Here is a 13,980-nt window from a genome sequence, read left to right as displayed (position 1 = left end):
ACTGTTCTCATAGGAAAGATTTGAGACCAGTGATCACGTGTCTAAATACAATGCTCTCCTAAATTTAAGTCGAATATCACAGTAAACAGTCCGTTTTAACGAGTTTTTGGGGACGTCGGCTTAACCGGAAAACCCACTATCCGGACTGGCCTCGGTCCCGAGGAGACCAGATAAGAGGAAGTCCACTGTATGTCAATATCAGACGCGCAAAGCTATAACCATTCCAAGAGCAAATAAAACAAATACAAATTGATATTAAGGAAATAATTGAACAGGGAAATAAAACAATAACATTAGTTTTGTCTTTACCAATACCAATAGGTTAATAGGCCAAACTAGTGGTACACACAAATACCCCCGCCGCAGCAAACCTGCAGACTAAGCGAATTTCTGATTGCCTGATTGGATTTACACTAAAATGTCTCCTTAAAAATATCACATTTATTCCCTATTTAAATAGCATTAGCTTAACGAGTACTTAGGTTTGCTGCAACAGGGAGGGTAAAAAGGTGTTTTTTTTTGTAAAATTTTAATAGTTTAGTATGAAATGAATGCATTTTCCAAATTTGATCAAAATATGATCAATGAACAAGCAAACTACAGCAGTTTAAAATTTTCTCAATAAAGATTAACATAGGAATTTCAAATTTCAAATTTTTTGAATTTTCTCTGTAGCCTAACCATTAGGTGCGTAATAACACTTCAATATACTAAATTATTTTTTATTTTTTTTAAGCTCTACAAAATTGTTTGGAAAGAAGTTGCTAAATTTTATGTTTTTTGGGTCAAAATGGGAAAAACCAATTTTTACCCCATAAAACCCCCATAAACCCCTATTTCATAGTCTAATATCGCTGATTTGCGAACTCGTTTGAACAAACATAGGTTTACACATTTGTTCCAAGTTTCATCAAAGTCGTGACAATTTTAGTTTGAGTTATCATGCTAATGGACCCATATGAAACACACACATAAAATGTAAATGACACATATAAATGTATATATGAATTGAACGGATTGTGTTTTTGGCCTCCAGGGACCTCAAAACAAAAAAGTAAATCGGTCCCGGGTCTAGGTCCTACCTGAGTACTACCACAGAAAACACTACTATAACCCAGAATGCCAACTGCATGGTAAAAAGCATTAAGCGTTTTGAGAGAGCTTTGCCTGTCAATCCGTAGGCAGCGCCACCAGCGTTGCTATGCTGAGTGCATGGCAACGCTGGTGGCGCTGCCTACGGATTGACAGGCAAAGCTCTCTCAAAACGCTTAATGCTTTTTACCATGCGGTTGGCATTCTGGGTTATAGTAGTACGTTTTCTGTGGTACTACAGTAATAGCTTATTCCTTATATGGGAAATTCGCTAAAATGTATCTGATTTCTAAGTATAGCTGGAAAGCAAATCTCATGAATTCTTTGGGGGAGTAAAAAATATTGTCTTGGAAAAATCTTTTAAGAGTTCTCTTTAAAGTGAGGTGAATTTTGAAGCTCTCAACAAGGTTGGAGTTTATTGAAAAAATTAATCTTCTTGTAATGATGGCTATTAAATTGATCTATTAAGCCTAACTTGAGGTAAATTTAGATTCTGGTTATCACAGGTATTATGTATTGAAGATCCGTCCATAAAAGAGAGTTGGTTTTAATTTACATGCAAAAAGTTTATGTAACTTGATTATAAAAATAGATGGTAGGCCTATTATCATTATTTTTAATTGTTTACAAGTTTGAGTAAACTTTCCAGACTATTTATTAATCTTACAGCCTTCTTCTACCATTTGAATGCTGAGGACGAAGATGGTGCTTTTCTCCCCATAATAGCACTCCTTATAACAGTATCAAATATAAAAATTGCATAGTAAGAAGTTAGGAGAACAGCTTGGTTTACACATATTTACACTCATGTTTTGTTATAGGCCTAAACCATGATTTCAGTTCCATTTTAATTTTTTTAGGTTGAGAAAGAAGATGGTTTGCCTGAAAATATTTGTGCAGAATGTGAAAAAGAACTTGAAAAGTGCTACGAGTTTCGACTTAAAGTGCAAGTTGCGGATAAGAAATTTCGAAAGTGCTTAGGCCTCAAATTTGCTCAGGTATTGTGTATGAAAATTAGTGTAATTTTAGTGACTCTGTTTTACCCAATACATAGTTAAATTATTTGTAAGTACCAACACATTAATCTCTTTTAATCTGGCATATTTCTTACGTTGTAAATAAATAAAACAAACGCTAAAATAATAAAAGAACTATATAGTGGTTTAAATTACCTTGTTACTGTCAAAACGATCCTTTGTAGTTAGTAAGACTACAGCTGTTTCATGCTTCAAATGGAGCACATCATCAGGTGCTCTCACCTGCTCTCATCAAGTTCTGACCTGATGATGTGCTCCATTCGAAGCATGAAACAGCTGTAGTCTTACTAACTACAAAGGATCGTTTTGACAGTAACAAGGTAATTTAAACCACTATATAGTTAATTCAGATGATCCAGAGGCCATCCCACCATGTAATAAAAGAAGTATTTTTGATACGAGTTTAGTTCCTATATAGGAATTTATATACAATCACAGGATAATACAATACCACACACAATTTACTAAAAACTTGTTAACATATGAAACATACTTTTTTACCCCTAGTGCTTTTAAACTTGAGTTTTTGTAGTTAAATCAAGCGCAAGGTTTAGTAAAATTGTTAAAAACTTTCCTCCTGAACACCTATGACAGTGTTTTTGATTTATAAGAAATTTCTGACATTAAAATTTTTGACATTACAAACTCTGTTCCCATCAATCAATGGTTCAATGGTTAGTGAACTTGCTCAATGTTCTCTATGTTTCAGGTTGACTTAGAAGAACACAAAATCAAAGAGGAAAATTACATTAACGAGGATAGTTCTGATAATGAAGATGACACACACTCTGTTTGTATGGACGAAGAGAATGAACATGTAAGTGGAAGTTGTAGGAAACATTACATGTAAATAAATGTTAAGCTTTTTGCACAAATCGCCTTAAGATTGGAAGTTTGATTTTAAAAGTTTGAATCATCAACCACGCAATAAGGTTATGTGAGGAGAATTAGTAAACTACAGGACAATACTTGACCCTAGGATACATTAATAACATCTCTACTATTGAAACAGGGCTACATAAAAATGTGTTATTTTTAAGGCTATGGATAAAGCGGCAAGTGAAATTATATCAAGTTGGTTTAGGTGACTTTTGTTAACAACCAAAGGCATAACCAAATTCCTCAAACAAAGTAGGTGTTTTGGGCATTAACTCATATCCAATAGAAATTGTTTTTTACATACAGTTACTTCTTTACTAGATTTTAAGTTTAACCTTACAGAACCAAAGAAGCAAACATTCAATCATTTCATCATTGAGACAGAAACATCCTTGTGGCTAATGTCCTGCAAGATTCCTTAGCATTGTTATTGACTTTTGAGCTATTGGTCTACTTCAGCCTAAATCATTAGTTTCAATATCCAAACATCTGTATCTCTTTGTTTTTGTTTTTTAGGAACCTGAAGACTCCCAGAGGATAAGCGAAGAAACTGAAGAGGCCACACCTGATCCACTGGTAAGCATTGACACCAAAATGCTAATATTATTAAAAAGGTTTAAATACCTCCTATCAAGCAATCCATTAATTGCAGTCACAACTAGTTTAGACTCCTATGTGGTGTTATCATCAGGCGGTACAAGGACTTCTTCTTTCTTCACATGAAGAGCGTCATATTTAACACGTAAAAATAAATAAAAATTTACACACGACACAAAACACGTTACGGACACGTAACATTTACTGATCAGTTATACGACAACAGACGACGCTAACCCGGCGGAGTTTAAGTCCAGACCTCTGACTCAGTAAGTTTGGACTTAAAATAAAATGGATCGCTTGATAGCAGGTATTTAAACTTACCTATTTAAACCTGTTTAATATTATTTGACAATCCGGAGGCTACTATCCACAATGTACTAATATTATTGTATCAGTTTACAACGAGAAGCATTATCTTGAATAGGCTTCCACAGACACTTATCTTAGAACTGTGGTCTTCGGGCAATGGCCATGTGTCAACCTCGACAAAACGCTATTTACTTCACCAATGGGCTCAATGCAGAGCGCCATGCCCAGGGTTACTTTACTTCCGCACAGTTGACAAATCTAGTGTTGGCTGGGCAAGGTCGCATGGTATATCTGAGTGGTTGGGAATTGGACATAATAGAAACGTTTGGTGGGGCTGACGTTTTACAGAAGTGTAAAGAATAATGTTTTCGTTGATTTGGACACAGTTGACGCCCGAAGATCACAAATCTAGGTACAATGAGTAGTATAGGCCTACTTCATTGTTAGTATTTCAAGGTCGAGATATATAACTGATTATGGAGTATAATTTAGCCATCATGTCTGAAAGTACATAGTAGAGGCTTATAAACTCATTAAATAAGGCTACAGAGTATTGTGTAGTATAATGACAAATATATTATTTGGACTATATTGTTTCTAATTTTATTTTCAGAACCACGTTCAAGTTGTTCAAGAAAACGAGAAAGCTGTTGAAATGGCTGAGGATCCTATTGTAAGTTTGATTACAGACTAATCATATGCTCTTCATCTCCAAATGCCTGTTTGAAAATTTAAATCCCTTTAGGGAAATTCCTTTGAAATGTGTCAACTTATTGAGCTAGAATCTATTTTCTATTTATGAAAGTATTAGATGGTTATATACTGTAGTCCCTTGAATACTCGGCCCTCAATAACACTTGTACTCTCCAGTAAACTAGCTCAATCACCTCAATCAAAAGAATAAATTATAGATTAAAGTTGTGACGTGTTTTTCGGTTTATTGAAAAATAGTCAACATATTAATTTAGGTTTTCGGATGGCTCAGTGGATGCCAGGGTTCGTCATCGCAGATACGAAAATAATTTTGAGTGACTCGGACAAGATACCTAATTTCGGTAATATCTCACTATCATCATTGTCACTGTTTTAGATTGCCAATTGAGCTCTTCCAGGTTGCCTTATACAGCAACACACGAATACTGGAAGGGACGTGTTTACTTACAAAATGTTCGGTACACGAAATTTAGGTTCGGCCATGGGTGAATTTAGAATATTTACTGGATTGTCTGTATCCTGTCGAAATAATACGGGGTAGATATTTGTCTAATTAGAGACCAATGCTTTTCATTCGGTAACAAAACGATTCTAAGTATTGAAGGACCTACTCATAAAACACTAAATACAAACATTATTAACACGAAAGCCCAGGTTGCTTCAGCAGCAACAAAACGATACTGGGATTGAAAGAGTTAATACAATAAAATATCGACGTTAAACAACACACAATAAAATACACCCAGGTTGCCTCAGCGGCAACAAAACGATACTGGGATGGAACGAGTTAATAAAATAAAAATATCGACGTTAAACAACACACAATAAAACACACCCAAATTGCCTCAGCACCAACAAAACGATACTGGGATGGAACGAGTTAATAGTTAATAATATCGGCGTTAAACAACTCACAAAACACAATACACCCAGGTTGTTTCAGCAGCAACAAAACGATACTGGGATGTAACGAGTTAATAAAATAAAAATATGGACGTTAAACACAACACAAAACAAAATGATACTGGGAGGAAACGAGTTAATAGTTAATAAAATCGGCGTTAAACAACACACAATACAATACATCCAGGTTAATTCAGCAGCAACAAAACGATACTGGAATGTAACGAGTTAATAAAATAATAACAACGTTAAACAACACACAATAAAATACACCCAGGTTGCTTCAGCAGCAACAAAACGATACTGGGAGGAAACGAGTTAATAAAATAATAATATTATCGCTAAACAACGCACAAAACAAAATACATCCAGGTTGCTTCAGCAGCAACAAAACGATACTGGGAGGAAATGAGTTAATTAGTGATGTGGGCCGGGTAAATACCCAGTGGGTAGGTAAATATAAATTGGGTATTTACCTGGGTATTTACCCCAGGCCCGGGTAAATACCCAAAAACTGGGTATTTATCATTTGTATTAAAGTTAGAGAAGATTGAGATGTTTTTTTGCAATTATTACCTTGTAAAGATAGCAAAATGATAATAAAATGTGTTAAACAAAATTTAATATGGTCACTACTAGCATTTTACTTCTCGGTATGATCACCATAAATACCCAGGTCTGAGCATAAAGCATAATCGGCATAAATACCCTTGTCGCATGGTTGCACTGGTCCTGACTACTTATGATTTTTTAATTTCTATGATAGATAGATGAATTTATTTTATTTAAAGTGAAGAAAAATAATTTGTAAAATAATAATTATTATTTAGAAAGACAGGAAAATTTAACCTAGTAGTGGCCTATGTGTAAACAACTTAAGAAAATAATTAAAATTCAAACTGTAGGATGGCAGGATTTAATAATATTTTTGTTCTAGATCTTTTGTTGGTATCAAAATAAAAATAAAACTAATTTCATAAACTTGTGATACAACAAATTTGAATCTATAGCACAATAAATCTTTCAAAAAGATATATCAAAGTTAGACCAAAAAACAGGAGATAAATTTTTTAGTAGGTTTATCCAAATATATTATTGTTCCCAACTAAGCGGTAACACAGAAGAGTTTAATGTAGACTCCCTCTTATCCAGACACCTTTTAACTGGACAATTTTTACCAGCCCATTGGTTTAACCTGACTAGATTGGCAAGAAGTGAGCGGTACTGAAACGACTGTTCTCGTGGGAAAGATTTGAGACCAGTGATCACGTATCTAAATACAATGCTCTCCTAAATTAAAGTCGAATAGGACAGTACCGGTACACGGTTTCCGTTTTAACAAGTTTTTGGGGACGTCGGTTTAACCAGAAAAACCGTTATCTGGACTAGCCTCGGTCCCGAGGAGTCTGGATAAGAGGGAGTCTACTGTACTTTCAGTATTCTGCCATTCTGCCTATATCAATCAGGCCTTGGGTCTGTCTAGCCTTCCAAGCCATTTAACAAAATACAAATTTTGTTAACTATCATAATTTAATAACAGTAGAAGTAGGTTTAGGTTCACTATTTTTTGATGAGGTGTTGTCTTGATTTCATAAAAAAAGTGCTAAATCTTTAAATAAAAGGTACTAGCAAAGCTTCAAGTTACTGTAAAAGGTGTTATAGACTATCCTAATTTATCATGTAATGATAACAATAACATATTTAGGGGTGGATAAAATGAATTTCAATTGATTTCATAAATAACCAAAATACCCGGGTATTTATGGATTTTGGGTATTTACCCGGGTAAATACCCAGGGTACCCTGAGTTTTAAATACCTGGGTATTTTACATCACTAGAGTTAATAGTTAATAATATCAATGTTAAACACCACACAAAACAAAATACACCCAGGTTGCTTCAGCAGCAACAAAACGATACTGGGATTTAAGGATTTAATAAAATAAAATATGGACGTTAAACAACACACAATAAAATACACCCAGGTTGCCTCAGCGGCAACAAAACGATACTGGGATGGAACGAGTTAATAAAATAAAAATATCGACGTTAAACAACACACAACAAAACACACCCAGGTTGCTTCAGCAGCAACAAAACGATACTGGGTTTGAACTAGTTATAAAAATAATAATATTAACGTTAAACAACACACAACAAAATACACCCAGGTTGCCTCAGCTGCAACAAAACGGTACTGGGATGGAACGAGTTAATAGTTAATAATATCAACGTTAAACAACACACAACAAAACACACCCAGGTTGCTTCAGCAGCAACAAAACAATACTGGGAGGGAACGAGTTAATAAAATAAAAATATGGACGTGAAACAACACAAAACAAAACGATTCTGGGATTGAACGAGTTAATAGTTAATAATATCAACGTTAAACAACACACAAAAGAAAATACTCCCAGGCTGCCTCAGCGGCAAAAACGATACTGGGATTGAACGATTTAATAAAAATAAAATATCAACGTTAAACAACACACAATAAAATACACCCAGGTTGTCTCAGCGGCAACAAAACGATACTAGGAATCGAAGCTTCGAATGGAAACCAAAGCAAAAGTCACACTCAGTGCTAGTTAATTAGGCCTACCGTGAGATCAGAGATGGTTTATGGCTCCGTTATTAAGCCAGCGAGGTTACCGTGCTCGAGACGACTGCACGGTTCGGAGGTATTGAGTCGAATAAAACTACAAACCACTGCAGTGGACCTCGTCCAGACCGTGGCCAGTGTGCATGCGCGAATCCCCTACCTCTCCTGTCGTCCCTACTCTGGCGGTAAGGACAGAGTTTGGTTGTGCATTAGAGTGAGAGCGCCGAGGAGAGATAGAGAGCGCGAGTGTCTGGTACTACTGTACGTTCCTGATTTGACGTACCGACCTTCGGAAACGTAAAACTGTAACGGGTGTAGAATACATCGTTACAAAGTGTTAGCACAATATATTTTGTTCTTTATTAAAGTACACACATTACACTACTGTACTTTCCATACAACTATTGTATAGAAGGAACAGTTATCAATCATATTCAATGTTAAACTGCACTTTGCTGCAGAACTGACAAGTGGAAACGAATCGTAGTACTAAATACGGTACTCTCATTGGCTCACAAAACAATCTCATTATCAGCTGTCTCAAATTCATTAAAAAAAAGGGTTGTCAGTGACCGGGAATTCCGGGAAATCGGGGAATTGTGTGTGAATTTTAAGCATTAAGTACAAATAAGCTTTGCCTCTAATCCCGGGTGTAAGTGTGGGGTAACAGATACTTATATTAGATATAAAAAATCGCATTATTACTCTCACCCCGTAGCGAAGCACGAGCAGAGCAACTGGTTTTCATAACTTTAGGTCCTAGTTATTAAAAATCACTAGGTACCTATATTATTTACATAATATTTTAGCTGGCAATGCTTTCATAATTTTTGTACACAATTTTGGTGCACTGTCTATTTGTATCATTAACCTGTAATATTATTTTTCTGTATTTGTATACCTGATAACACTGTTATTTTTATTCCAGGCCCACACAGACCTTATGGTCAAACAGCCACAAATAACGCTGCCAAAAATTGAAGAAGTGTCCGTGGATCAATTTGTGAGTATACTTTTAATATCACAATACGTAGATGGAGGGCAACAAATTTAAGTTTAACTAACAAACATTTTATTTTATTACACTAGAGATGGACGGGTCCCGAAGTCTCAGGAAATCTTTGGTAAAAATATATCCCCGATCATCGAGGCCATTTGATTCGGGATTTTCTCAACTCGAGATAACATTTAAAAAAAATATTTTCATATATTATTATTGGAAAAATGGTACAAAATGGAAAAATGGTAAATTTTTCTGGATGATTTTTAAAAGTAGATTGTACTACCGTTTAATTCCAATGTTTTAACTACGTGAATCCCTTTGAAATCGACTGTTACCGTTAAGGTTTCAAGCAAAATAAATTCAAACTATCAATTGATGATAAATAACTAAATTTTTTGTAGATTTGGGTTGTTAGTAATACAAACAATATCTCAAATGAAATCCTTGATTTCTAGGAGTATTTATATTACAGATCAAGACATATTAAATAACTCAAATAAAAATGAAGTTGCATATCATTCGAACTTAAATAATTATTAAAAAGGTAAGTCCTTAAATAATTATAATTATTGTTGGTTCCTGATTCAGCTGCGTGCTCCAGGTACTTCTGATCTTAATAATAAATCTCAAATAAAAGCTGGTATTTTACTAAAGGTTCTTAGACCAAATCATATAGGATAATGTTTAGAACTGGCGAAACACATCTTTAATTAAAGTAAGGAAAACAAAATCTTTTTTTTTACTAATACTGTAGATAAATGAATTATGATGCTTAATGGCAAATCTGTACGTGCATACCTTTTATTTAAGACCAACATTATGAAAATCGGTCGGGTAGAAGAGCCAAACTACTGGAGGTCCTTAGTAATGTCAGTAGCTTTGTGACAATTTAAAACTGGACCCAGCTGCCTTTATTGGTTTTAAATAAATAGTTCTGGATAAAACACACATATTAAATTTCTTTGTTGTGAATGACTCGATAAGTTTCTTCAAAGTCATCATCCATCAGGAATTAAAACTTCTCAATTGCTCAACATGGTCAAACAACATACTTAGAGCACCAATGAACACAATATGAATTTTAAAGCTTTTGCCAATCGCTACCAGATTATTTTTTTCCTATCGACATCTGCTGATGGCTTTTGACTGTCGAACTTGTTAATATGGCTTAAAACAGCATTACGAAAACTTGTTAAACGTTTAGACTGATGCCAGATTATTGAAAGTGCCGGATTACAGAGCTTTTACCGTAGTACAAAAAGACCACTTGAAAACTCGTCCCAGTATAGCAAGATTTCTTTAGAGATAAAATGTATAAAAAAACCATTTGAAGAAATCCATTGAGGACGAAATATTATTGTTATATAATGTTATATTTAGCTATGTACAAAATGTATTGCTCCTTAAGCCTCTTGTAAATCAATGGTTTTTTTCAGGCATGTATGAAGCAAGAAAGCGAGGTTGATATAATGGATATTGATTGTAATCAACCTGATCCCTTTGGACCTTCTTCATCGGTAAGTTTCCATTTTTTAATCTACGCTGGAATTCAAAATTACTAAACCAGAGATTGTCAAAGTTGTTTATCAAATCAATAATACTATTTTCAAAGTAAAAAAGACTACCTATATCAAAGAATTTGGATTTCTATCTCAGCTTTTGGTAAAGTATTGACAAAGTGAAAAAAACAACACTATAAAGAGTAAAGATTAATTTTAACATGTATTTATACATTGACTAATCTCTGTTTTTGTAATTCTTGGATTGACTTGACGGAATTCTAACTGGGGTGTGTAAATAAAACTTGATTTAATCTCAGATTTGACTTAAAATATTAAAATATTGTTTTTATTAAAGGTTCTCGTGTGCCAGCTTTGTGACTAGAAACGAATTTACTCAAAATATATACTTTTAGACATCATTGAATTATGATCTGTAAAATATTATGAAATTCGTAAATTAGATTAAAAGCAACTAGTATAATGAGTGAGGATGGATTTATTCCCTCAAAACCAAACCCTTCATAAAAAAAATAGTGACTAAAAATTCCAAAACTATTTGTTCCTTTAAAGTCCCAGAAACTAAAAATATTAATTTTGAAAAATACAGTTATTGGCAAAATGACCTTCCGTTGGTGATTCAAATACAGAGAATGAAATTTGGTTCAAATTTGCAAATGACGATGAAAATAGTTTTCACAAAAAAATAACATGTGGTTAACAGAATAGTGTATGCCTTTAATATTCGGGTTCTTTATTATTATTAATTTTTACAAATTTAAATATTGCTTGTTTTATTGCATTATACTTTATTTTTGGCAGTTCTGATTGTTGATATTCTGATATAAAACATAAAAAAATTAGTTACAATGGCTTTTTTTTATAAGTATGTTGCCAGATTTTATCTCTGTATTTTTAAAATAATTATACAATTATGGAGTACCATAAAAACCTCCTTTCCCATAAGACAATAATTTGAAATGAACAATGAAAAAAAGCTGTGTTTTGTAAGTGTTTTGAAAGGCTATCCGTTCATATGCGTATAACCGTCATTATAATGAAGCTTTTTATTGTGGAAATGTTTTTCATACAAAGCTATGAAAAATATATAGGAATATTGGAGCTACAATAAACAATGCACTCTTTTGGATTTTCAAAATAATTTTAATTTATACACCCCAGTTCCAAAAATAGTTTAGTGTTTGTTTTAATATACACAACATTAGATTTTATTTATTGTTTTCGGAGGGTATGTTTATGTGTCAATTAAATATTTAGGTTATCATATTCTTTCTGTATTGAAGACAGTTTCGATCCAAGAAGTTGTTTTAGTACATAATTTAGATCCAATCAAATATTAGACCTAAATATTTAGAGGACAACACAAATGAAACGGAGTAGAATAGAATGTAACGATCAAAATAATTTTGACCATAAACCAAATTCTACGCTATGGAGTATCATGGTGGTTTATTTGGAAATTGTTAGTACAACTTGTGCCAAAAGTACTAAATACAATATTTATTTATTGGTGAATGAATTAATAAATGAATGTTTGAATACTTATGAGGTAATGAACAGAAATGAATAATCCAACAAACACTTACAAAAGCTAACCGTAAATTATTAACCAGCGGACGTGCAAGCAAGACCAGCGCCGTTGACTTTCTCTCCTAATGTAGATGTTTCCCAACCCTATGCAACTATCCTATTCCAAAAGTTAACAATTACTATAGCAAGCTTGAAACATTACTTTTTAAAAGTCCTACGAAATTTGAAGATGAAACAGCGTAAATTTGAGATCATGATAAGATGTAGTTCGCTCATTTAAGTCAATAATATTGTTGTCGAGTATGGTGGATCTACCGTGTTGGCTGCTTAAGTATAGACCATCTATGAACTGGAATATTATGAATGTTTTCTAGTTTCATTGTTGCACTGTTCATCTTCCCCCCTATCATCTTGTGACACCATCGTTATTAGGCTTTTGCTTTGCTCAACTGATGTTCAAGGTAAAGTTATCGTCGGTATGTATTTTATTGGAATCATGTTTTTAAAGAAGTTTTTGGAATATTTGGAGGTTTGTTTATTAGAGTTAGAATTTAAAGGAAACTTTACCCAGAAGTTATAATTGCTTTTGTTGTTCTTCCCACCTAATCAGTATATGGGCAAGTCCATCACAAAAAGAAAAGGAAAAACGGACATAGTTATATATATTATATATTAATGTCCTCTTTCATACATTAGTTGTGTGGCCGAGCGATTATTTTGTGTTCTCCTTTATCCAAGGATAGCTATTGTAAAACATAAAGAAACTTAATGTGTGTCTACTTTGTAGCTGGTCATGGTAGCAAAAAAACTACAAAGGTTATCTTATCCATCTTGAGTTTGTTTCGTTCATAGGCTTAAAAACAAAATAGCTTTTGTTGTAGACAGGCAACCACGGATCCAAGAGTTGGGCCCTTGTCCTAAGCAAGATATTGATCAATTTGGAATTTGGCAGATGGTTCTTTACCATTGCTACTCGATTTTTACACTAAATGGGACTAGGGAGCCCAATAGTGTCTAGTTATTTTCTATATCGTTACAATATAACTAGGGCAATTTGATATCGTGGTTTCTCTATAAAATGATATATTGATTCGCCAAATTTCACAAGAATTAGTCTATGTTTTGTACATGTTTTAATTCACAAGTACAGCAATATTGGTTGGTCAAAATTTAATTTTAATTCCTTAAATTATGGTGTAATATTCAGTGGGGTGAACTCTTAACCAACACAAAACAAAATTCTCCATAGTAATAGATTAAGCCAAATATTGTACCGATTGTCGAATTTTGTAAGAGGAATCAAATTGTGATGTATTTATTTATTTATTTTACAATAATCACATAACATCATATTCAGACAGGTGATTCGTCATTGTTCAAATATTTTCTAGTCTCTATGCTAAAATCAGAATAAAGTTCATATGCTTAGCCTAAACATCTTCCTCCAATGAGTAAAAGGCCTTCCCCAAAAGAAAGTTTTTAACTCCTTTTTGAATTTAGGGAATGAATCAGTGTCCCTAATTGAAGAAGGTAATTTCAATTTGATACATATTTTTGGGTCCATGTATTGAGGAGATAAATAAAAGATTTTAAGTCTGAGTTGAACTGGTTTATATTGTTTTTAAATCTAGTGTTATGAGGATGCACATGTTGATCTTCCATGAATGTATCAAAATCACTTTTAACCATTAAAGCCGGTTTGAAGATGTAAGAACAATACAAAGTAAGAATTTAATTTAAAACTAAATGAAAAACTCCTTACAGTGAGTAATTTGAGAAACTTTGCC

At 33.5% G+C, this 13,980-nt stretch overlaps 1 protein-coding gene across 5 annotated transcripts in view; it reads left to right on the top strand.

Annotated features, from left to right (window-relative positions):
- LOC128995951 (zinc finger protein 37-like) overlaps positions 1–13,980 on the top strand; it is a 59,542-nt gene that overhangs the window by 6,339 nt on the left and 39,223 nt on the right. For all 5 annotated transcript variants that reach the window (XM_054421023.1, XM_054421021.1, XM_054421024.1 and 2 more), the window contains exons 2-7: positions 1,953–2,090; positions 2,839–2,946; positions 3,525–3,584; positions 4,531–4,590; positions 9,069–9,143; positions 10,580–10,660. In XM_054421023.1, coding sequence (XP_054276998.1) covers positions 1,953–2,090; positions 2,839–2,946; positions 3,525–3,584; positions 4,531–4,590; positions 9,069–9,143; positions 10,580–10,660 — 522 coding nt within the window. The remainder of the gene's footprint in view (positions 1–1,952; positions 2,091–2,838; positions 2,947–3,524; positions 3,585–4,530; positions 4,591–9,068; positions 9,144–10,579; positions 10,661–13,980) is intronic.

This window comes from Macrosteles quadrilineatus, unplaced genomic scaffold, assembly GCF_028750875.1.
Source record: "Macrosteles quadrilineatus isolate MER2022 unplaced genomic scaffold, UCM_ALF_1.0 Scaffold_5__1_contigs__length_97177068, whole genome shotgun sequence".
In the NCBI taxonomy this organism is placed as follows: domain Eukaryota; kingdom Metazoa; phylum Arthropoda; class Insecta; order Hemiptera; family Cicadellidae; genus Macrosteles; species Macrosteles quadrilineatus.
The sequence above is the reverse complement of the archived record's forward strand: the minus strand, read 5'-3'. Positions and strand labels throughout refer to the sequence as shown.